Source organism: Oryzias latipes, chromosome 8 (genome assembly GCF_053564925.1).
Source record: "Oryzias latipes strain Hd-rR chromosome 8, Olatipes_Hd-rR_3.1".
In the NCBI taxonomy this organism is placed as follows: domain Eukaryota; kingdom Metazoa; phylum Chordata; class Actinopteri; order Beloniformes; family Adrianichthyidae; genus Oryzias; species Oryzias latipes.
In genome coordinates this window covers 6,704,710-6,730,647 of record NC_136244.1, presented here as the reverse complement: position 1 = coordinate 6,730,647, position 25,938 = coordinate 6,704,710, and the positions used below count along the sequence as shown (strand labels likewise).

The 25,938-nt window shown below is 39.9% G+C and overlaps 1 protein-coding gene across 4 annotated transcripts in view; it reads left to right on the top strand.

Annotated features, from left to right (window-relative positions):
- Window positions 1-968: 968 nt before the first annotated feature.
- grin2ba (glutamate receptor, ionotropic, N-methyl D-aspartate 2B, genome duplicate a) overlaps window positions 969-25,938 on the top strand; it is a 156,873-nt gene continuing 131,903 nt past the window's right edge. Inside the window, exons 1-3 of one of the 4 annotated variants that reach the window (XM_020705462.3) lie at window positions 969-1,382; window positions 5,541-5,679; window positions 6,638-6,746. In XM_020705462.3, the coding sequence (XP_020561121.1) occupies window positions 6,720-6,746 (27 nt within the window). In that variant the 5' untranslated portion in view covers window positions 969-1,382; window positions 5,541-5,679; window positions 6,638-6,719. Of the gene's footprint in view, window positions 1,941-2,550; window positions 3,293-5,016; window positions 5,130-5,540; window positions 5,680-6,637; window positions 6,747-25,938 lie in introns of those variants that run through there. The other 3 variants (XM_020705461.3, XM_004071951.4, XM_078951355.1) reach the window with 3 other exon arrangements.

The window sequence follows — 25,938 nt, the reverse complement described above, 5'->3', positions numbered from 1 at the left end:
TTCTAGCATATTGACAATTACTGAAGGCTCACATTCATAACCAACTAGGGCGTTTATTTAAGCTGACCAATACCAGTTTTCAGTGTTCGACAAAAGAACTGCAATGGAACAGCAAACCAATCATCATATCTCCACCCTCATGCTTGAAAGTTCTTGTTGGTGTTGTATGTTTTTTTAAATCTCACTTTGTTTTTACCTAATCCTGTTTTATTTGTTGTTCTTTGTTTGAAAATGTTGATGGAAGGATAAAAATTGAAAGTGACACTGACACTTTACTTTGCTTATTGAGCAAGAATGCATGTTTTTTACACACAACAATAGAAATATACATCTATCTTACCAGAAAAAATTTTTTAAATAAAAAACTTGAACTGAGATATGTAGAGAAATTAAATAAAGATTATTTTAAAAAAAAGATTCATGTGACATTTCGAGGTGACAACTTTAATTCACTCTGTAAAATCCAAAAGTTGTTCTGAGTTGTATTTCAAGCAATGGTAGCTTTTTTTCCCAGAGTTTTTGAGCAAAAAACCTACAAAAGCAGTATTCTAGTTACCATAGCAACTGTCGGTTTGACGATGCAGTCTGGAGCCAGAGGCTCTTTAACGCTGTTCAGGCTCATTTGAAGCAGCAGCGTTTCACCTCTGTGAATGTTTCTATCCTGCAGGATCCATTTTTCTGCACACATGTCAGCGTTGGGGTGCACTGTGGTGGTGGTGGCGGGGGGGGGGGGGGGGGGGGGGCACATTAGAGTTAGCATTACCCTCCGTCATCACATGTGGACGCTCCAGTGATATCAACTGATTCAAACCTTTCCCAGCTTCTGTGTTGACGATCGACTCTAGGTGGAGCTAGTCTCTTATTAGTCTCACACCGGGGTTGGTTCCTCGACATTTGCTGGAGCCCCCCCCCCCCCCCCTCTTTTCCTCCACCTTCTCCATATCTCTCTCTCCTCACACTCTTTCAATGAATACTAATGCAGCAAGCGGGCCCACCTCCCATCTTTTTGCAGGGATGGGCGGGAGGGGGGGAGACAGAGCAATTCCAGCTCAGTATCTTTCCTCCTGAGGTAGGCAGTGCTTGACTAGCAGCAGCCCCCCCTCACCCCATCCAATGCCTTTTTTTTTCCTCCCACTGAGCAGAATGGGTAATACAGTGTGTTGCTGCTGCAACAGTGTATAACCTGTGTGAGTGGCGTGAGCTCTGTGACCAGAGTTGGGGGGAAAAAGAGGACATCTGTGCCTGCTTTGTGTCATCTGGATGGGAAGTCTTTTTTGGCAGGAGAGACAGAAGAAAGCAGAAGGCAGCCGGGGAAGGGGAACAACTGGCAGCAGCCAATCCCCCCTTCCACCTATAGACTGGAGACAACGGAGGCCACCGGAGTATTTGCTTTTATCTTTCGTTTTTTGTTCTTTTTTTTTCTCATTGCGTTGCTGGGAGGTGCTTTGCCTTTTCATTTGCTTGCTCTTTCGGTCCTCTGTCTTCTCATCTATTTTGCCATTTACCTGGTCAACAATTTCCTCTATTTATGAACCAAACAAGGAGCGAGGAGAAGCAGAGCGACAAGGAGAAAGAGACAGAGGAGGGGGATTTTTCTCCCCTCTTTTTATCCTCTTTCCCCCCGTCTTCATCCATTCCTTCTTCCCTCTCCATCCGCTATCACTTGCAGCCCACGCTCCCTCCTCCCTCCATCGCCTCCTTCCTCCTCCCCTCCGCCCCCGTCCACCCGTAACTTTGGCTACTTTCTTGTTTTTTAACTCCATCCGTCTTTTTTATTTCTTTCCTTTAACCACCTTTGATAGAGTCTTTTAATTGGCTTGCCTGTGTTTTCTATTTATGCCTCTTTCAATTTTGTACCTTTTCCTATTTTCCCCCCTTCTCTTTTTTTCCTCCCACCATCCTTTGAATCTTTTTTGGCCGATTCTTAATTCTAATCGTAGGTAGGTCGATTTAGTGTTTAGTGTTTGTCTCAAAGTCTCTTTTTCTGTGCACGCGAGGTGTTTTGTGTTTGTTGCACACCTTCACACACACACACACACACACACCCACGTTCCTCTGGCCGAGCTCCTCCAGCCCAGCTCTCACTTAATTACTGTCCTCTTCTCATCGCTCTCTTTCCTCCATCTGTGGCGTCTGACTTTTCTTTCCTCATCCACGACCTCAGAGGCTCATCCAGCCAGCTCCGTCTCCGGTCCCCAAATGCCATTCTGACTGTTTCTTTTGTTTTCCATGTTGTTTTGCACAAAGAGTCTGTTCCTCCATTAAAGTTCATCCCATGGCTTCACCGGTGTTTGTTTCTTTGTTTTGCTACCATGCACACTGAAAAGCAGCACAACTCTTGGCATTAGAACATTCCACTTGAGGTGTGTTCAGGTTCGTGGCTTATTCAGGTGAAGAGCAAACCTATCAAACCAGGAGTGAAAGCCAGTCCCATCAAGAGAGAGAGAGAGAGGGGGGGGTCGTCTCTGATCAGAAACCTCGTTTTTTTGCTGCCCCCGTTTCCTCCCCCCTCCCTCTGCCTCAAATCTTCCTCAAGCAGCTCCCTTCCCTGCAGACAGACACACACAAGCAGTCAATGAGAATGGACTAGAAAACGCAGCCTTTACTATCAAACGGATTTTTCTCCCCTCCCGCCTGGTTTTTCCTTCACAGTTTTTGGCTTCATTCTTCTTCAATCAGCTCTCCCTCCTTTTTTCTTTTTCCCACCCCATCCACCTTCCCATTTAGGTTTTATTTTAAAGTCATTTTCCTCATATTTGCTGTTTATTAACCTTTAAAGTATTGAAACTCACAAAATGTGAAACGCAGACTAGTTTTATTGAAAAAATTGAAACTTGAAGGCTTGGATTTGAAAGGGATAGTTTGTTTTGCATGTGTGTAGAGTGTTGTAGCACAGCAGAGGAAGCCACATAATTCACCTCCTTTTCCTTTATATTTCCATTCCCCCCCTGTAAGGAGATTAAATGCAGCTTCTCCTCCTATCATGAAGATAATTGGAAGTGGGACTTATGGGCCACTCTTGCTGCCATAAACGGATGCAGTTTTCCTGTGGAATTACCCTTTAAATCCTGGATTAGATTCCAAAAACGCATAATTAACAAAAACTGATCTAAAATCTGGACGCATTTTGTTTGCTTTAACGGACTGATCTCTGAATCGTAATGGGATTTCACAATCGAGGATTAAAGACTCAAGCGACGTCTCTGTCAGTTAGCTGCCAGAACAGCTGCAGCTTCAATTTCCCACCAAACTCACCAAATTTTGATAAGGTACCCATTTAAGTCTTAAATAGGTGAGTATGCTGCTTTAAATGGGCTCATATGTTTGTTGTTGCATGTTTTTGCGCTATAAATAAATGTGTCATGTGTGCCGGAGGACTGTCTTTTCTTTGATTGTAACTGCATGATCCATCCGGTTCTGGGGGTGCAGCCCGGATGGGTCTGTCACAAGGCCAAACCTTGCATGCTGTTCAGAAATAATCTCCGCTCCTGGCTTTGAGCTGCAGCTGTCCGGTCCGTGGAGTAGCTGCTTCTGTCGATCCAACCAGCAGTTGTGTGTCTTTAAAGCAGCACAGGGTGTGTTAGTGTGAGATGGCTATAGATCAATAAAGAAATCCCTCTCAAGAAATGGACTAAACTGCTCTTTTCTCCGAGCAGTTCCAGTTATCGGTTGTTTTTCCAATGAAAAAGCCTCAGGTCCCAGCAGAGGGAAGATGTTATTCTGCACACTCGTTCACACACTCATAAAGACTCTTTAGTGTGATGGGAGCCATTGAAACTTCCTAATAATCTACAGTTGTGTGCAGACAGTCTGGATTATGGCCTCACCTAAACACCATATCTGCTCTTTGGACAGTCCTGACCCCTGAGCCGACCCTCAGATGGTCTAATCACAAGTAGTCTGCTGAGATTGTCCCAATGCTGAAAGCTCTGCTTCTGAAAGGCTGTTGCCTTTTTATTAAAATGATTACCTGATCTTCAGCACTATTTTTGATCACCTGAAACCTTCCCAGACAAATCCAAGGCAAATCAGGGCAAATGGACGGTTTGTGACGTTGACACACCTGGTTTGAGGGGTTTTGCTCCTCACACTTGCACTAGTTTAGAGCCTGAGCTCCTGCAGCTGAGCCTCTCTTTCATGCCAATTTGGATCCATTCCATGGATCAATTTTAGAGGGTATTTTACTTTACATCATTCCTGTTTACTCTGCACGTCTTTCATAATATTACCATCTGCAATTTGGCCGAACCGTTAAAGTGTGTAAAATAAGAGGATGCTCTCTTGGCCTGAGAAAGTTTTCTGTCAAACGGAACGATTAAAAAGAATCTCCAAGCAGAGCTGTGTTTGCAGTCATCAATGATGAACATGCTGGGAGAGGAGGCGGCGGGGGCTAAGTAGATTCATCATCTACCCCCCTCCCTTTTTCCCCCGACTGATTCTCCTCTCTCCCCCCATGTGCTGCCTAATGAGACAACAGCTCCTGTGTGTGGTTCCGAGCGCTGCATTCGCCCCAATGAAACCAGAACAATCCCCCCTAATAGGTGTTTTGCATTCAGTTAACTTCCAACGTGAGCCATCCAGGGATCACAGAATCCACTTCAGAGCCTCGAACCCAACGCCGCCAGTTCACATCAAGGGTGTCGCCGCAGTGCTGCTTCATCCATCATCTTATTATAAATGAGCAGATCAGTCTACAGAGCTCCATCTTTGGCTGGCAGCGTTCTGCAGCGTGCCTCTGAACGCCTCTCTCCCATTAATGGAGCGAGCGGGGAGTCTATGTGGGACGACTTAAAAAGTACATCTCCATTTTATTGGCCGTATATTCACTTCAGGCGAGCAGAATATGGGTCATGATCTGATATAAAAAGGCTATTCAATAATTCATCTGAGCTGATTAAGAGGACTTGTATCGACAGAGACGCTGTCCGTGAGCAGAGATGTACAGAGAGTGCACAGAAATGCGTTTAGGCCTCTTTACAAGATTAGGACGAGCTGAGCTGCCGCATATCAAGTAAGAGCTGCAAAACTTCTGTTTTAATCTGCTTCTCTTTTATTTCATGCGGCTGGGTGCGAGAGCTTACACGTGATGGCTCTCTAAATTGGGGATCACATGTTACTGTTTGCGTGAGGTCCATCAATCTATTAAAAATGAAAAGTGCAATCTGTTGCCCTGCAGAGTCTGGTTTATTATTCATTGACACATTCCACTTAACCATTTATTTACCCCAAATGTGGCCCACACTAAATCTGTCCCAGTTTGTTTGCAAGAAGTGTGGATTTCCTCTCATCCACAGTCTGGAATCGGCATTTCTTCAGAAAACCCATCCAGTTTCACTGAACAGACTTTTTCAACACATTAACAACAAACATTGACTCATTTCTCTATATATGTTTAAATCAAATAAACCACGCAAAGAGCTACCTCTGAATGAGCAGGTTTAGAGATTGCACATTGTGCCCAAAACACTACTTTGTTTTATTTGAGTTTAACTCCTTGTCACCAACTCCTGACCCCCTCTTTGTTCTTTTTGCAACAACAGACTGCCGGGTGTCAGAAAAACAAACTTCTCCGAGCATCTTCTGGGAGGAAGAGAAGCGAAGCTGCTCCTGTGGAGTACAATTACCTCCAAACTGCTGCATTAGCCTCCTGACCTGTGGAGGACTTTGACTAAAACTGCTGTGAGTTCTTGTCTCCCTTCGTTCTAAAAAAATAAAACGGATGCTCAGAATTGCTGCCCCCCCCCCTTTCTGTTGCTTTTCTTTTAAACATCTGCATTTTTGAGCTCTAATGAGTTCAGTTCATGATGAAGACTAAAACACGCATTCAATGAAGTGCAGCTGCTTAAAGCAAACAAAGCTGTTGGAAGAGCGCCACCTGAACGGGATGCGGATCCAGTTGTTTTAATTAAAGTCATTTGTCTGCTGGTCCTGATGCTGACAGGTGGCATCTTTTCAGGTGAACCGTTCTTTGTATAAACAAAGCAAAAGCAGGAGTAAAATGGCTGTTTTTAGTAAACATAATGCTACATTTACACTGGGCACGTGACGCCTGTCCAACAATGCGCTAAACGTGCAATCTTCAACGTGTGTTTAGCCTATGGTGTTCACACTGGACTGTCGCCAGTGCATTTCTGTCACCTACAGTTGGAAGAGGCTTGGTGATCAACGCGGAGCAAATCTGGTGAATCTTGCTCCAGGCTTTTTTTCCCCACAGTTCTATTCTAATAAATGACTGACTAGATGTCATATCATTCCAGTAGAACACAAACCACAATTATTCATTTGTTACAAACTGTTGGCACTTCCATGAATTAAAAAGGTCACCATAGATCCATCAATCCCAAATCAGAGTCCATGATTGGTCAAAGTTTGAGCTGGTCTAACTTTCAACACGCGTGTTTTGTACGATGAGCCAGAAAAAAGTCGTAGAAACTTGCGAAGCGACACGTGGATGCGAGAGTTTTGATTAAAAGTGGTCGTTTGAATACACGTTGCTGAGGACGGTATGAGCGTAATTTAAGAGTTTCTCTACTCTACAAAAAGTTATTTTTTAGACTTTAATAAAACAGTTTCAAAGACAAGAAATGTGAGGCAGTGACATCTTGTAATCAATTATTTGTTGTCGTTCCCTTTTAAGGTTGGGCTTCTCTCAGTTTGAGGCTATGAGAGGGAGAGAGGAGGCCCAGGCTGCACCACCATGCTACTTCTGAGAAGCTGGGATGAGTCTTTGGCTGGCAAAACTAAAGGTAAGACAGAGCTGATGCATGCTTCACAACTCAAGGTTGTTGGGAGGATTTGTCTTTTCTCTGGTGTTCCTGCATCTGTGGCTTCCCTCCAAAACCTCCACGATGAACGTCCTCAAACTTCTTTTGCTCTGAACCTTCCCAGCAGATTATTAGCCGGGTGAGGATGAGAGGTGGAAGGTTCAGTTCTGGGTTCGGGCTCTAGCATCCACTCGGATCAATACATGTCAGGGGGCTAATGTCAAACCTGACCCATGCTGTATTGATGACCAGCCTCATTTGCAGGGCTTTGCATGCATTGATTATGCAATTAAAGGATTTGTTAAATATGAATTCCGTAGCTTGTGGATCACATTCTGCTTTGCTGAGTCGGTTAAACGATATAAATGGAGTTTTTTACAATAAGAAAAATTAAACAGAACAAAAAGGATTTTCCATAACAGCTCACTGTAACATCGCAAATTTCCGTATTTCCTCCCGTCTGTCTTCTCTAAATCCACTTTTACTTCCATATACTATTAATCTGATGTGAGTTTTCATAGACACAAGCTTTGGTGCAAAGGTGCAAGACATTTTTTTCTGTTTTGTTGAAGCGAGTGGGTCTTGAGAGCAGCTACGTGGGTTGGAGTAATGGACTATGCGTGCAGTGTGTGACCAAACTGCAAATGGTGTTAGGCACTCTTTCTCTCCTTAAGCAGCCCCCCTCGGCCGGCTCTGGAGCGACGGAGCGGTGCTCAACCTCGGCCTGTTCGCTGAAAGTCACACAGCAGCTTCAGCCCATGCTGACGCTGCACTTCCCCCAGCGCCCTACGTCAGGAAACATTACCATATAGATGAACTAATAGTGATTGGGAATTTCATTTACGACAAAACCCCAACAAATTCACCCGTACATGATTAGTAGTCTATTAGGTTTTCTGGTAAAATCAGCTTAGATAAAAGGTTAAGAAAAATGAAAAAAAAAAGTGGCATAATGCCTAAAATGAGGACATATTAGAATAATAATGTCTCATGAGTTTAAAAAAAAAGTTTATCTTCAACCCTTGTGTACCTGAGCTAAATAGGATTCGGGCGCTTCATTATATTAACACAGCTCAGTGCAGTTAATTAACCGCAGTGTGGCTTTTCAATCAGTTTGCAGGCAAATCCTTTTAATAAAAGACTCTTATTTCGGAGCCCACGTCATCAGTCATAACCAGCAAACCAGTGAAGAGTATGAAAGGCCCCATCTTTGATGTGCAAAATGTTACTTCTTTTTCAGAATCAGCCTCCTTAGTGGTACTTTTGTGGATGGAAGAGTACCAAAGAGAAGAAAAACAGCCTCATCTGCCGCATTGCCTTTAACTACACGGGCCTGTATTTTTAAACATGAGAAATTTATAATCATTTAAATGGCTTGTTTATTCAAAAAGGGTTTTCCTTTTTTTTTTAAAAGTAACTTTGTTAATAAAAGCGGATTGAGGAGCTAAAGCAGAGTGAAGGTTTATGATGGAGTGACTGCAGCGCTGTGGTTCTCCAACAGGATCTGCTCTGCTCCGGCCTGCTCTGTTGTGATGGGAGAAAAGAAGTGGAATAACAGCTAAAGTTCCTCTGCATTTGAGAGATTCCTTTTATTTATTCATTGTACATTTTAATAAGACAACAATATCAGTTGGCTTCCCAACCAACCCCGGTCCTCAAGATTCCCAGCTCTCCCTGCACTGATAACCTGGATCAGGTGTGCTCAGTCAGAATCTGTTGAGTCAGTTAATCAGCAGAAAGCCCTGCAGAGAGAATTTTAAATAGGCATGGTGGTTGGGCAGCCTTGCTCTAACTGATGTGTACAAATCACATGTCTCCTAATTGAGTTTTCACGTTAAAAAATGACAACCCACAAAGTCTCTGATGTTTTTGCATTTTTCATCGATAATTAGGCTTTAACAGAAAGCCCACCCCCCACCCCAATGCTTTAGCTTGACCTAAAAACACACTGCTAAGACCTGCGATGTGGAATCGATCTGGTTGCAAAACAGGCCAGTCAATGGAGCTTCACTCATCCTCGCCCCCAGCAGAGCAGCGCTAACATAAGTCACCTGGAAAGACCTGCAGATCCAATCATTAGCTGAGCGCTGCACTTCCAGCGTTTGCTTTGGTGGCAGCTGTTATTTTCAGGCGCAGCCCCAGATGATGCTGTGAGGATGCTTAAGGTGCTGTCAATGTGTGTGCTCCAGTTGCTGGATAAATGTAGCGCTGAAATAAATTATTGATAATTGGAACTGAACCAGGAGAATCTAACTTTTTTTCTTTGTTTATCTTTTCTTTTTTTTTTACATATCCGTGGGGTGGCAGGAAAGTGGGAAACTTTGCTACTTTTCTTTAAAAGTTTGGAAATCAAAACTATATGAACTCTTAAGAGACTTTAATTCGAATCAGTTTATTGATTTCTTACAATTCAATGCAAAGGATGTGCATGGCATTTGAATCCCTCACCAACCAAATGCTAGGCAGCTACAAACAGCCACTCCTATATATATATATATATATATATACATACATATATATACATATATATATATATATATATACATATATATATATATATATATATATATATATATATATATATATATATATATATATATATATATATATATATATATATATATACATACATATATATACATATATATATATATATACATATACATATACACATGTACATACATATACATACAGAAAAGTGCAGTCTAAAAAGAGCTTATTTGTGGCGTAGAAAACATGCTGGGCGGGGCCGCAAGCTCCGTGGTTCAAACTCCCAGCAAACAGTCCCGCCCACAACTCAGAGGTGAATTTGGAATGAACTACTGCCACTTTGCAGAAGCAGGTCCTGAAAAACAATATATATATATATATATATAGATCAATTTTGGCTAAAAACTGTATAATTGTAATCAAGAGACCACTGGCAATGCTTTGACAATAGACAAAAAGATGATCGGAGTGGGACTTTGACAATTTCTGCTGCAGTCTCCTATATATTCTGCTTATCTTTGCAAATTCCATACATTATTTTTTGTCTATAGCTCAAATTGGCCTGTAGCTACTTGCAGTAATGTGCACAATACATGACTTTATGAAAGCTCATTTTGCCTTTTCACTGTAATCTTTTTCAAAATTGTTGTGCAGTTCCTGTAGAGCAGAGAGAAAGGATGCTCTACAGAGAGAAAGGGGTGGGCTCAGAAAAATAAATGTTTGGTCTCCTCATCCTTTGTTTTAAGAATGACTCCTTCAAAGATAGTTTTTTTTTTTTACATTAATGACCCCTATGTCCTATATAAGTAATGTTAAACCTGGAGATTTGATTAATGTGTTATTGCACAGGAGCTGCAACTAATTAATTTGGTTTAAGCGTCTTTTTCTTCATCACAGCTCCTCTAAGCTACAGCTTTCTATCCCATTATGGAGGCAGCGCCGGACAATAAATCAATGTATGAAAAAGATTACAATTTCTGATGTCGCGCTCTGCAGAAGTGAGCTGCGCCTCGCCGCTGCGAGATGAAATAGAAGTGTATCATGAGCTTAGCCACTTGCACTAGAGAAAATCTTTAAGAGGCTGTTTGTTATGTTGTGAAGATGAAACGGTCAAGCATGGGCAGTGACCCTCAACCGTCCCTGAATGCACTCTCCTGTGTGAGCGCGACACTGTCAGCCAACATCTCTCAGTTGAAATGTCAGAGCTAACGTTCACCTTGCTTCACTGGTCTTGCCTCTTTTGAGGCTCTGAGCTTGTCCCAACTCTTTCTGCAGCTCTCTGCTGGGACACTGCTCCAGTCAGGATAATGTTAAAAGTTATTGATTGGGTGGTGTTAAGGAAAAAAAATGCCGCCAGGAGTTTAGGAGATGAAGTCCCAACAGGAAGCTAATGCTTCCCTGAGGGAGCTCATCCACACACTGTCAAAATCAGTGATATGTAGCAGCCAGGCTGCAGAGGGAAGCTGAACATCCAGTCCCAACAAGGCACACACACAAAAGGAAGGAGCGAAACACTGGATTCTGGAGAATACTAACATAATAGGTTTGTCAAAGTCTGATTAAAGTGAACACGACGGAGCACAATGCAGCTCTCTGCAGCCGTTTGATGTTCTTCTGTGTGTTCAGTCGATTGTTCTTGTTTGCATCTCCAATTGATTTCTTCGAGCAGGAGTTGAGCTTATTGAAAACAGTGTGAAATTGTCCAGTTCTGAAAACCCGATCATCATTTGTCCGCATGAGAAAATTATTCCTACAAAGCTTCACATCATGGATCCGCGACGGCATTTTTAGAAAGAAAGATTGTTGTCTCCGAAAATTGAAGGAGCTATGCGTTAGCGTTGTGACTTTTCCAGGCTTTATAAAGTCAGATGTTCAAAGCAACAGCGGGATTCCAGCAAAAACACTTTCATAGCATCTTGGGTTTGTTTGTTGTAGAACTTTGTAGGTCAGAGAGCTCTTCAAAAACATGCAAAAACACTTGTAGTTCATTACTTTTTTGCACATTTCTTCTTAAATTATAAATTATTTTTTCAAATATGGTATGGCTGAATTAGCAAAGGAATATGTCTGTTTTGGAAGCAATGCCATAAAGACTGGGGGTTTCAAGTCATCTGAAGATTTTTCTGCACTAAACACATGAGGCACTCATGTAACTGTACAGTGGCCCCCAAGTGTGACCGATGACATTTGATTTCAAATGTGCCTTGAATGTTGGCATACTAACAAAGGTTCATAGGTTAATTGGTTACTCTAAATTGTCCCCAGGTGGGAATGTGAGTGTGCATGGATGTGTGTGGTTTGTGGCCCTGCTACAGACTGACCTGTCCAGGATGTCCCTTGCCTTCGGCTCCGGCATGCAGCCCTGTGACCCGGAAAGGAACAAAACAGGTTTAGAAGATGAATGACTGAATGAATGATTTGATTTAAATCAATCAAAACAAGAATATTGCAAAAAAAAGACAACCAACAGTGGTTTATATCCAAAAAAAGGTATATCAAACACAGGCTAATTAGTCATAAAAGTGATTAAAAAATACTCATATGTTCACCAAGTTATTAATTCAGATATTACTCTTGAATATAAATAAACGTATTTGCTCTGTTGTATCTAGAACATGACACAATGAAACTATTAACTATTGAAGTTGTCACAATAAGTTCAATAGATTGGTTGAAAGGAGTGGGAGGAATCAAACTTATATACTGCAATGCCATATGATCAGTACGGAGCATATACCGCTTCATGACAAATAACGTTAGATTGAAATGATGTCAAATGTCATCATCCATTTTTTGCAGCTAACAGGTGTGTTGATAACATTTGAGTGTGTGTGTGGACAGGCCCCGCCCTTTTTGTACTACATTTGAACCTTACCGTAACGATAAACAACCAGTAAACTTGTTGCTTTATGCTGCTTCATGGTCTTATCCCCCCCTCCCCTCCTATTATCACCCTCCTACCCCCCTCTCTCTCTAACATCCCTCCCTTTTCTTCCCTTCTTTCCTTTTCCATCCGGTCCAACACCCAAGATTTTCAAACATGGTTGAAATTAATAAAGTTTGGCCTCAATTACAAAAGGGGTTTATTCAGACATACCTCTGGTTTGTATGAAGATTAATAACCCCTCTTGTTAAAGTAAAATATGTCCAACACAAGAGGCCATCAGCTCTCATCTGTCTGCCCAGCTGTTGGACAGGACAAGTTAAAAAAAACAAAAACAAACAAATGTCATCATCCAATCAGTGATGTCCCATAGTACCTACCATTTCCAGTTTCCAATAAAAAAGAAAGACATTTTTTTTCTTCCCCGAAAACGAAAGTAATTTCCGGAAATCAAAACAAAATGTAAAAAATGAAACCAAGAAGAAACCAGAAAAAGTTGGTATTATCACTGATTGGATGATGATGTTTGTATATAAATTAAATCAAAAGTTATTTTGCATGAAGTGATACTGGATATCTTCAGGATATAATCAACGATGTCCCGTAAGACTTGCCATTTCCAGTCTCTCTCTGTGTTTTGCTTTTAACATTTCATTTTGATTTCTGAAAATTACTTTTGTTTATCAAAAATGTTTCATTTTTATTTTGTTTCATTTTTCTGAATATAGTTTTGATTTATAAAGTGTAATGTTGTTTTTTCTTTGTTATTTTACTTTTTAAATTGTCGTTGTGATCTTTAAAATGTTTTTGCTTTCATGGGTTTGTTGATGTGATTTGCAATTCACAAAAAATTGTACAAATAAAATCATTATGAATCAGGAGAAGCCACAAAAAAAAAAACTGATTGGAAAAGGTCTAGGTTGTGATGTAGAAACTGCGATGGGCGGGTGATGACCTCCTAGCTCCGCTCCATTCTGATGCATCTGCTTGTAAACGACTAGATCCATGTTTTCCTCGTCTGAGTTGGTATCTGGCTCAAAATGGTATAGCTGGATAGCTCCAATATTGCTCATATTTTTGTTTCTCTGCTTATGTTAGATTGGGGATGTGAGAAGCTGTAGAGGTTCTCAGTTTTCTCATACTTGTGTCTTAAAGTCCTACTCCAGTCACCTTTTGATATAGTGCAGAAGTGTTCCTGCACTGATATTCCATCATCCCTTTGTTCACACTCTCTCCCGCTAGCTTACCCCAATCTAACAATAGCTGTGCAACAAAAATGGGTGAGAAATATTGTAGCTATCCAGCCCTACAGTTTTGATCCAGATACCAGCTCGGGCGAGGAAATCAAAGACGTTCATGGATCAATTTGTCTGCAAGAAGGGGCATTAGAATGGAGCGGAGCAGGGAGCTTGTGGCCCACTGTTTGTAGTTTGTATTTAGAAAATACAAGCTTTTTCAAACACCATTTTTTTTGTCTTGTCCTGATTCATCATGATTTAAACAAGGAAATACTAATAAATGCTATTTTAATGCTAAATTTCTCTCCATATACAAGTCCTCAAATATTAGAAAAAGAGTACAATTACATGTTAAAAATGCCAAAAACACCATTTATTTGGGGTCCTTGACATTTATGTTGTTGTTGCTGAAGGTAAGGTGAAAAAAACTGTGTTGGAGACGTGATGGTTGCAAAATAAAAGTCCCAATTAAATCCTCAAAATTGCCTTTTTATAGATTATTCGATGATTTGCTGTTAACATTGAAGTCTAACATAGTATTTAATGGAAAAGAAATAAAAACAAAATTGCATGTTATCTTGATAAAATAGGGGGAAAAGACTGATGAGGTTTTTTTCATAATTATTTCTGTTTGTACAAAAAAATAAGAAAATTGGTTGTAAGTCTGATCTGTGTTTTCTGGCACAAAAAACACTTTTTTAAAGGAACAACTGGATTTATCTTCACTGTCATGACCCATCTACCATGTGATATCATCTGAAACTGCTGCCTAAAGGCCCGTACACACCGGGACGAATATATAATGGTCTCATACAAAAGTGCAGAGCCCTTACGTGAGATAATGTCCTCCCTGTTGTTGTAAATCTTCTCCTACATTATTGACTTGCACTTTTAAAAGAGACACATTTTACTGAGACGTATACAAAGATAACTATGTTAGATGTGAGGTGACATCTTTTTGGCAACACAAAATTCACCTGGCAAGTGTTTGAATGAACCATCTTTCTATCAACAGAATAGTATGTTAACAGTGGAGCACTCTGATGAGTTTTAACAGGCACAGACTGTTTTTAAATCAAGGAAGACTTTGGTAAAAGTTTTTGATAACATTTTTGTATCTACCAGCTAAGACAGGACCTTCTGATTAATCAATATGTAATAGTTGACAAATAATCCAATCTTTTTTTAAGAAGGTATTAATAAGAAGGCTAGACCATAACATAAAAGTATGTTTCATTCTGTTGAGTATTTGTGGCATTCTTGTATCAAGTCCTCATTACTTTTTATTTACCTTTACATAAGGTGAACTCTCATGCTAAAAGTTTTAGAATATTTACTTGACCATTAGTTATTTTGCGGTTATTGTATAAATATTAACTCTTCATAAAGTTCCCAAAAAAAGTCATGTCTATTTCAATAAGGAAGGATATTCTGAATGTGAGTAAAGTTTTTTTTGTGTTCCAGAAAATTGTCGGTCCATAATCTTTGGCGGTTGTGTTCTTGGCCGATGAAGTCTAGTTAGCTTGGGATGAACTCTGACCTTAGATGAATAAACCCCAGAGCCAAAATGCTGATGGTGGTTAGCGGGTCATTCCAGGTGGAGAATGGGCTGGAAAAAGGCCGGCAAACTGTCTAGAATGCAAACTATTCATGTATATAAAAGCAAAAATAGGATTGTAATTGGCTGAGAAAAAGGCATTCTATTTACTGTAGCTATTGGTCCAGACTGAATATTGTGTGTAGAGTGATGTAACAAGCTGGAGGTGAGGTGGATCTTTAAGAAAATTGCACCAAAGTCTTACATAGTATTGATTATTTGCCAATTAGTTTTTAATTTGTTACAGATTAATAGAGTCATTTTCTTTCTTGTAGTTTGAAAATATAGGGTTTATTGTGGGGGTTACTTTCTAAAAATAACCTGCGATGGGTGAAATCTGTAAAGTACAATTACAGATGTTTAAGGCTGTAAAACTCCTAATGTCACTCAACAACTGTTGATGCAAATAACGGATTTCCAGCGGATTGTAAAGTAGAGAAAAGCAGCCTTGTGGTGATATACAACACTTTACAGTTACATGCTTACGCAAACCACAAAAATCAGCTGATTTTGTGGCGGAGAAAGGCTGTGCTCCTCATGTGTAAAGGCTGGGACTCACTGGGGATGTTGATCGCCGAACATCTTTGACAGTTGCATTGTGTGTGTGGATCATTCAGATCGATGCAGATGTGAGACTCTGTGACTGTCGAGGCCTTTTTACATTTATTTTGCATATGTTGGGGTGTGTGCTGGTAAGCTGTTCCTCTTTGTTTTTATAATTGTGAGTGCACCAGGAAGAAAAAAACCCCATCAGTAAGGTGGAGTTGTGAAGAATGGAGGAAAGAAAGAAAAACAAATGCGTGCAATATCCAGTCGTGGACAGGAATAAGACAAGCAAAGTCAGGCTGAGTTTTTCTGTTTTCACTTTAGCAAACGGTGGGTCTTTACTCTCCATTTTTCTCACTCCTGTAATCACTCTTTTCCGTGCGTCCTGTTCCTTTTTTGCGCTCTATCTCACTTTGAAACTACTCTGCTCCCCACATCGTTTTTTTCTCATGTAAGGCTCCATTTCTCCCTCACTTTCTTTGCTGGGTTTATTCTTCATTTTCACATGTTTTCAATTAAAGCCAGTCCTCTTAAAAATGTTCAGTTATGGAGGTGATTTCAGCTGAGAGCCCAGCAAAAACATAACATTACTGCTGGATGAAAGAATTGTCATCAGATCTGGTTAAATTTGCAGTGTTAGCCACTTTCCAGGCTATTGCACTGCCAATATTCTTTCAATTTCATGTGTCAACTCTCTTCTTGCTTCCGAAAGCTTTTTTAATGAATGACATGTTTACTTGCTTACAGGTAACAGGTAATGATGCAATAGTCTTGATGTTCTTGCCCTCTGGATTTTTTTTATAATACAATAAAGTTACTTTCCTTTATTTAGGGATGAAAAGAACCATCTTTACGTGCTTATCATATTTCAAAAAGCAATTTATACAATAGAATAATTGGCAAAAAAGGATTTAAACGATAAGCTTTGTAGTCTGGAAAATAATATCGACAGTATTGCTTGTGAAAAAATGGGGCAAAAAGATAAAACCTAATTTTTTGGCTAAACTCATAATGGGTATTGTAATTAATGCTGCTTTGTGTTTATATGTTTTAGGTCACATTCGAATATACTAGAGTTTTCTAAACTACCAGCAATCCATTTAAAGATAAAACATACCAGCCCTTCACAAACCTTTTAGTGTAGCTTAAGCATCAGACTTTTGTTTAACTGCAGCCTTATTTCATTTAAAAGTGTTGTATGTCAGAGTGTTGTTCATTCAGTTTGACCCATGGGATAACAGGATTTCCAAACAATCTGATAAAAGATGAATGAAGTTTTATTTTGAAAACCTAAGAGGACGTAATAATCGACCACGGTATCTTACCTTAGAGGGTTCTGCAGTGAGTTACCAATGATGCGGTTCTGAGGGTGTTTTACAACAATAAATCATACAGTTTCATTCTGAGAGCAACGCTGAGTGGTGTGTCACCGTTAACCGCATGTCCTGGTAAAGCAGGGTTAACGGTATGATGTCATGGTACGACGCTGGCAACAGCTTGTTAACATAAAGTGGATAGGTGAAGTCTAACAGTGTATAGCACCAAATACTTCTTCATGCAAAACATTTATAATGCAAAGCTTTGGGTCTAGTTTGACCGTAGTGATCTGAATTAGCACAGAAGATCAATACAGATCACTGGCAGCCACCAAAGTTTTTTTTACACAAACATTATGATTCTTGTAGAATAAGTTGATTGAGGCAGTGAAACGACTGATAAACCAAACAAGCTCCGTTGAAATTCTGAATGCTAACATTTAAAGTACAGAATGAGCTTTTCTTGAACTTTCTCTTTGGATTTTAGGAAGACCGTTTCAGTTATCAGTTCCATCTTTGCTTACAATAATTAAAATCTGAATACAAACTGTCAAAAAATGGTTTAATATTGCTCTAAGGTAAATAAACATGATGGAAACCTAAAACAATCTCTGAATAAACAAAGAAGGTTAAAACCCGCAAAACTAAATAAAAGCACCACAGAATAAAAATGCACAAAAACAATTCAGAACCTGAGCAAACAAGAAAACAAAAAGGTGATAAAAAAATCTTACATTTTTTTATGTGGAGGCATGTGGTGTCCAAAGATTGAGCACATTTTAAAGCTATAAAGATTATCTATGTAATCTCAGTTAAAAAGTAGGACACGACATATTAGATTGTTATAAAATTGTCAGAAGATGCTTTTGATCTCTCAATCTGATCATTGCCAAGGTGTTGGAAAAAACGTTTTGGTCTATTTTAAGAAATATATCTTGAACACAGACAATTAATAACTTTAGTTAATTCAAGTGAAATTTCTTTTATATTAGTCCAAGTTATATATACAGTGATCCCTTGCTATAACGCGGTTTGCTTTTCACGGTTTCGCTACTTCACGGATTTGCATCGTGCATTGTATTCTGCATTCTGATTGGCTAAAAAGTCACTCCGCTTCTTCTCTACCTGTGCGTCAATAACGTTGCAGTTTAATATGTGCACGTACGTAAATCAGCTTGCCAAATTTTCATTACTACGTGCAAATTCTCTTGATGGTGGCATGTCGGTGTATAAGGATCTTTTTGCAAAGCAGAAAAAAGAGCGACAACAACTGCCTATCACTATGCTCTTCTCCCGAACAAACACAGCTTCACCGTGGGCTTCAAAAGAAGAAAACACTGCAGAGCGGAGTCAGGATGCAGCGGCTCAGTCTGTAGAGCAGTGAAATACACCTGAGTCACTATTTGTCCCACTGTACTTTGTATTTTTTTCATAATCATTTTAAATTTTCTCCCGTTTAATCCAATACTCGGGTCGCGGTGGGCGGGGCTAATCTCCGCAATTTGAAGCCTTCTGTTCACATTCATTAAAATTATTTTTTGACTGTACAGTACAGAGTTATTTGTTGAAAAAAAGGTTTCTAAAGTACTTTTATTTGTGAAACAAATGCTTGAGCTTGTAAATTGGTTTGTTCTTTCTTTTCAATGTATAATAGAGTATTTAATTGTATAATAATAGTTTAAAAAAATAAAGGTTTCTACTTCACGGATTTGGAACGTAACCCCCGCGAAAAACAAGGGAGTACTGTATATATATAAAAATTTATGTGGCTGTACTTTTCACACTCTGTCAGTAGAGTTTTTTATTTTTCATTTTGATGTGCTGGCCTTTCACAAAAATGTCCCAGAGTAATGAGGTTATAGTGACCTACCAGCAGAGGCTCTTGTGGTTAACTGAAAAACATAAAGTAAAAACCTACATACAAAAATATGACACATAAAGAGGGTTATCAGGTAAATATAATTTCCAAGTAAATCAAGGTGTCATCTGCATAAAAGGGAAACTGAGTTCCCATTTTTTGGAAATAACACAAACATACTAGTCTGTTAAGACCAGGTTTACATCTGTTTTACTTTTAGATGTGACATGATTTGTAAATGGCAGACATAATTGTGTAAAGCAGTACAGTCTAAATTTTGAAAATGTCAATTTTTGGTCCAAAGTTTTAAGCTTTATGTTACAATAAACAATAGACTTTTCCATGAAATTAAATCCTTCATAAATAAGTACCAAAAACACAAAAAATTGCAGTGTAAAATGCAGGGCCCCTTTAATTAAAATGTAAAATTTGTTGATAAATGAAGAACTTTTAAGGTTTGACCTGTGAAAATATAAGTTTGTTTTTATAATTTAGAGGCTTTAACTTTGAACGATGCATCCCACTCGGGCCTGAGCTGCATACACCTTTCTGTGAGGAATGAGGTCCTTGTGGATGGGTGCCTACATAAATCAAGATGCACTATAAGGCTACTTTTTAATTAAAACTGTGAATCAGTCTGCCCTGATTATGAATTGTACTCTGCTGCCACTGAATAAAATATACAGGAGCTTATCTTCTCCCTCCCTCTTCCTGTCTCTGTCTCATTCAGGCAGCTCCTCCTTTTCCTTGTCAGGTTCCCCTTTTTAGCTACCAACTCAATTTCCCAGAAATGGAGAATGTCCACAGCGGCCCGTGGCTGTGCACTAAAACTGAAGGCTGATGGCATTGTGAAATAGCCGAGGAGCTTAGTGGTTGCATAAACATAATAACTGGATATGAAGGTCTGATGCTGTCGCGGTCAACACCGTTATATCACACAAAGCAGCAAGGAGGACAAAATCACCTCCAGAGAAAACGGCCACAACCTCCCTCTGCTTTAATTGGGTTTTAGCTGCAGCCAAAGATTAAAACAATATCTTAGTGCTTAGATTTGACTTCAAAGGAGTCCCATTTTCCTGTAATCATTAGAGAACATTTGCATTAATTGTCTTAACCTCACGAGTGCCTAGTTTTTCAATATTGAATGCCTTGTCATTATTATTTTTTTTCCACGAAAAGTTTTTTATGCAGTTTTTAACCTACCTATAAAAAAACTGGATGAGTGATGAGCATAAAATATCCCTAATTTAAGGGTAAACCAGAGCTGCATCTATTTTTCATGGCTTCCTCTTCTTCTGTCTTCTACTTGTCTAGTTTCATTAGAAAACGTAAGAACATCCTGTACATCATGCAGGGATACACCAAGTCTTTGCTTAATATCTCCTTTGGAATTACCTTGTTGAAGCAAATATACTATTTTAGGGCCGTCAGGTCGAATTATCTTTACATGTGTTTTTTCCTTTTTTTTTTTTTTTTGTTTTGCTGACAGAAACTAAGCAAATAGGGGCTGATGTTAGGTTTTACGCACTTATAATTTGCTTACACGCTATTGTCACCATAATATGATTATCTCAGTTCTATCTTTTAGTAAGAAAACTATGACGTAAAACATCCTGACTATACCAGATATGACGTTTCTGTGCTGCTTGATTGAATGACCCACTTTTATGTTATCAACCCTGGCCACCAATAAAACCAGACTGGACACACTGGGAAGGCAGAACTCCTCTGTGACAGCTTTGCGCTGTGACAGACGGGCTTCTCCTTCTGCAGAAGTCTAACACAAAATCTCCTCTCAAATGTGGTTCTTCTCTTTGTTAGGGAAAGGTCAAAACCCTGACACCAACCTTGGGCAAGACACTGAAACGAGTGTCTTGCCCAAGGACAATTGGACGCGTGGGCGGGCAAGGCGGGAATCGGACCTGTCTTCTGACCAGAGGTCGACCAACCCCACCGCTGCACCATGGTCTCCTCCAAAAACCTAAATATAAAAAAGTGATCATGATGAACATAATGCATTTCAGTCCTTATAATTAAGCCTGCAAGTGTCATAGTTTAATTACACACTAAGTAAGTGTCCATCAGATTACATTGGAGGGTTTTTTATGTAATTCCCATGAGCAGGTATAAGTACAGAATGGAGAGGAATATTTTTTCACTTTCCTGTAGGTGCTTTTCTTATGATTAGTGCATGCTCCTTGCATGCCCCATACAGGTTTGGCAATTTTTTGCCCGCAAACAGCTTGTTGTAAAGGGCAATTGTTACTAATGCCCTACTAATGACTAGAGTGCGATATAAGGACACCATATGACAGCACTACCCATGCGTCATAAGTGTGTGCAACTTACATTACTCATGAATACTTCACTACACTTACCGCATGGACAAGAATTATACGTTCTATTGTCAACAAGCATCAAGGGAACTGAAATCCACTCTTGATGCCTAGACAACCAAAAACCTGCACCACCCATGCCACTATATCTTTAGATTTTAAGAACCTTAAACGTCAAGTGCAAAATTGGAACTGATTTTACTCTTTTCAAATATCCAGCACTGTTTTGTCAGACTGAATAAGTTAGATCTAAATCTATGAGTATATTTATATGAAAAACAGCAAGTCCTAAAAGGGGCTCTCATGAGCACTGCCAGGTCGAAGCTTAACAGCATGTCTGCTTCAAGCTGCCTTATTGCAAATTTATGAACTTTGCGTGTCTTGCAAGCAAAACTGACATCGTCCTGGGGAGATAAGAGTTGAGACGGCCTCTTTGGAGTGGAAGACAGTTCAATAGAGTGCAGCAGAGCTGGAAAGCAGCGCAGAGCTGCCACCGCTGATTTCCTTATCGTTATATCAGCCAGCGAGTGAAGGGAGGAAGGACTAACAAGAATTCAATCTCCCAGCTTTGCACAAACAAACTCATGAATGATAATGGGTTGCTAATTGAAGGTACTGGAGCGATTCACCCTGCTGACTGTGCCACTGCAAATGGAGTCCTCTGCGTAACCATGGCGACAGGCGCAGAAAGGCTCTGGAGGTCGCCTGACCTGAACTGGCATCAGATCATCTTTTACACATGTTCCTCTCTCGTCAGTGCTGCCGTTTGGTGTTATTTACATCTATGATTATTTATATAAATTAAAAAGTAAAATTTTGGAAATGGGGCTTCAGTAAGTTGAAAAGTTAGTTCAGGAGGATTTTGGAGGATATAGATTTCAAATATCCTACATTTTTTTAAACCTTTTTTTCAATGTAATCAATTTTTGCTTTGGTGGAAAGATAGTTTGAAGGTGCTCTTTCATTTTATTTTAATACGCTGTTATTATATAAATTGTCTGTCTGTTATGTCCGTGTCATTGAGCTCTTCAGGCGGGTTTCTGTGCTACACCATCACAGGGGTGAGTACTGACTTTGGGGCAGAACACAGCGATCACACCAATTCTTTTGGCAGACACTCCTAAGCAGAGATGACAGGCAGTTTAGTGCACCAACTGCTGTAAAATACGGTCGAAAAGTGTTCAGGATTCTGATGCCATCACTTCCCTTTGGCAGGAGAGGGAGGGAGATTGTGGATTCAGGCCAGTAAAAGGTCAAACTGGGGTCCTCAAGACCCAAAAACACTCAAAGTCTCTGCAGACAGTCTCAAATTGTCACCCATGCCTTGAACTTGTAAATATATGTATAGATATAAAAATATATATACGTATATAAATAGCATTTCATGTTTTCAGATATGCCTTTACTCAGTCTACAGAAGTTTAAAGACATTCTCAGTTACAGACATTGTCATAAAGGCACCAACCGATTGACATGATTTGTTGGTTTTCTAAAGAAGTCATATTTTTCTGCTATCATTTTTATGTAGGTGTAAAAAGATGAGAAAAAAAGATTCCTTGATTTTTTTATTTTGAACAGATTAATCAGTTTTTCCTTTTTTTAAGGAAGTACACTCTGGTGTAGTTTTTTTTCATTTATGGAAAAATCTTCAAATCCTTATTTCTCTGGAAAATATAAACTGCATCGACTGCTTTTTTGTCTAATTTTGAAGAAACCACTTTTAGCCAAAAATATGTTTTTTCATGTTGTTCTTGATCATCTCTTCTTGAGGAATACAACAGACAGCTACAAGATTGAATGCTGAGATGCAGCCACACCTCTTGGTTCCAAACTTGACCAGATGCAGCACTTCCTTAAAAGTCCCCTGGAAGCAGACTTCAGAAGGGAACAATTTTCCATAGACCCCCATGCTAAAAAGTCAGATTTTATGACAAAAATATACTTTTTATAGTCCTACTCAATCTGTTGTTTTAAGCACATGGTTGAGTTGGGCAAGGCTATTGTCCACATCCCACTTCAGGCGTCATTTTTACTTTTTAAAATCCCAGGTGTGACATCAAAAATGAGCTCTCCCATGTTTTTAAGTTTATAACTACCATGACTTCTTCATGCTGATGTACTGCCCCCATGCCGCCAATGAGATTTCCTGACATCCCATTGATAGTAGCAAGTCAAATGTGAACAAGGTAAATTCAGGGGTGTCGGGGCAGTTGTAGTAAAGTCATATTCTACACATCCATCTTCAAGCCATATTTATAAAAAACCTTCAATATTATGGCATCTTAAACTCCATAAAAGATTGATTCTAAGTCCTATTTTCTTACACATTCAAATATAAATATGTGGTTTTAATGGAATCAATTTGACCAATTTAAATTGGAGCCATCTTGAATCAGCCAACTCTTTTTCTTTGTCCGGATGAGTTTTGTTATGTTCTCTGTTCAGAGCTGTTGCCGGTGATATTTAAATAATAGACACTCTTTGACATGCTGTAACTCTTAGAGTGTTTATCGAAACGATTAATGTGTATCAGCTGATTCTTATGTGGAGAAAAAAAGTGATTTTTTTCAAATCGGCTTTGCACCGTTATGCAACACATTACTAATGTAAAGTGTTGCATAACGGCGCCATAGCTGATCTCTCCACAACAGAATCAGCTTATTTACGTGGATTGTGTTAGTACTTTACTGCTGTACAAAGTTGCACAAAGCTGCTTTTCTTCTGCTTCTGGAATTACACTAAAGTGCCTATATCATGCTATTCCAAGCCTTTCAGAGTGAAATATCCATATAAATGATTACATATTACTCTGGTACACTAAAGAAGTGATTTCAGTCGGCCACCTCAGGCAGTAGAGAATGCTGTATTTTCCATATCTCTTTTAGTTTGGCATAAGGCTCCATTCAGATACAATAAAACAAGAACTCCATAGAAAACTTCGGGTATAAACTACCCCTAACGGAGCTCACAGACGGAAGCCGGGGAGAAGGGTGGGGCGACAGAAGGTGGGGCGGGAATGGATGAAGAGGGCATAGAGCGCACACCCGGTTCTTAAGTAGGACACGGAACAGGTGAGTTAATTGGGCCGAACCGCCTGCGGGGAGGAGTAAACGCACTGCTGAGCTGCCTGCCTGAAAATCGTTCATTATTGCAGGACATTTTCTTACCCGAAAGTAAGACGACTTGATTTCTGAGGCACCGCCTTCCCTCCGTGTGGGTGCTGCCCATTTCATGATGTCAATCTAGAGCCAGCCTCTGCAGCGTGTCTGAACCAACCTTGAAATCTCTCACAGCCTAAAACATATCTTTGCCACTTAGAAGACATTGCCTTACACAAAAAAAAGCAAGCTGTTGTTGTCTCTGCAAATTAGGTGTAAGAGGAACCACTTCTTGAACTCAGAGTCGATGTTAAAATGAAAGCCTTTTGCCGACCACCGCTAGCTCTGGTGCAGGTGTATGCATTAGCCTGGGGGCGGTGCAGACAATGCAAACTCTTCCTGAAAGAAGACTTTCTGTACCAGCTGTTTTCTTGTCTTTGTTTGGGTTTTGACCTATCCTGGCCTTGCAATAGGTGGCACCAGGCAAAAGTTATTTTAAACACAGTTTTTACTCATTGTTGGCTTATCTGAGGGAACAATGTAGCATTTCCATGTAATTTTGAAGATATCTGCATAACAATCTGGGTTTTGAGGAGCTGTCTTTACAATTTGGAGATAATGGACTTTGGTGCCACCCACCTTTTCTAGGTGCTAACCTGTGGCAGTGTGCATGCTCCTGTCTGCTTCCATTACTGCCAGATATCTGCCTGTTAGCTGGCCAGTCTTACTAACAGCCTTTTTGTGGATCTCAGCGGCTGCTGACTGTCGAACTGGCAAAGCTGCCTGTCTGCATGTTGTGCTCCTGTCTCCAGGGTGCACTTCTCTCTCCCTCTCTCTCAGCTAAGCGCTGGATGCCATTAAATCCAAGGGACATCCGTTGGAGAGACACTCTTAGACGTCATTATCACTGTAGGGGGTCTCATCATCATCCCCCAGCAAAGAGGCGATTGGCGCAATGGCTCTGGAAGGCTACAAAGCAGATAGTCCTGACAGCTTTCAGTCTGCAGGAAAATTCTGATGATCATGGCAAAAAAACAAAAAAAAAACAAGCCCAAAACCAAAACAGAAGCCGTGAAAAAGCTACAGATAAAGGAGTTCCTCAAAAGTCTAAGATGGTAATAAAAACGAGGGGAAGGCAGACAATCAAGGATGTCAAAGCAAAACCCTCCTGGAGCTTTTAATCATCGTCAATCCTGTGCAGGTCTACCTGGAATTAACTCAAAATATGTAAAGTTAACAGCAGAACTGGTAGCTGAAAATTAAGGTCATCTGTCAATATATTTTCCTGGAAGGGTGCTGAGGAGAGAGCTTGTCTGGTACATCAGCTGACATGATATGAGTTAGAAAGATAGATTGCACATAATCTTTGCCTATATAGTGATTTTAACAGATTTGACGGAATTCTTGAGCTTCAATGGGAGAAGAAAGTAAAAAAGAAAATAGGCTCTCAGTTTTAAAGGTTTAGTGTGTAAGACATATACGTATACGAGTTAAAAGCTGGGCAATAAATACAGCCATTCCAAAACGGCAGGCCCTGACAAATATACTCCTCATTTACATTTTTCCCAATGAACATACAGAAAAAAGCTTGTCAACCCGATAATTAAGTAGCTTGTGTATTCACCTTTAGCTGCAAGATCAGTAGGTCTTTGTCTTTGCATCAGTGTGGTTTCCATTTTCTGTGTGCTTCATTTCAGTTCTTTGAGGTTTATGGGTATTTGGCAGAGTTCTTTTAAGTTTGCAACTTTCCTTCTTCAATCATCCAGTTACAGATCTTTTGTCTGCTTAAGATCATAGTGTCTAGTCTTTCA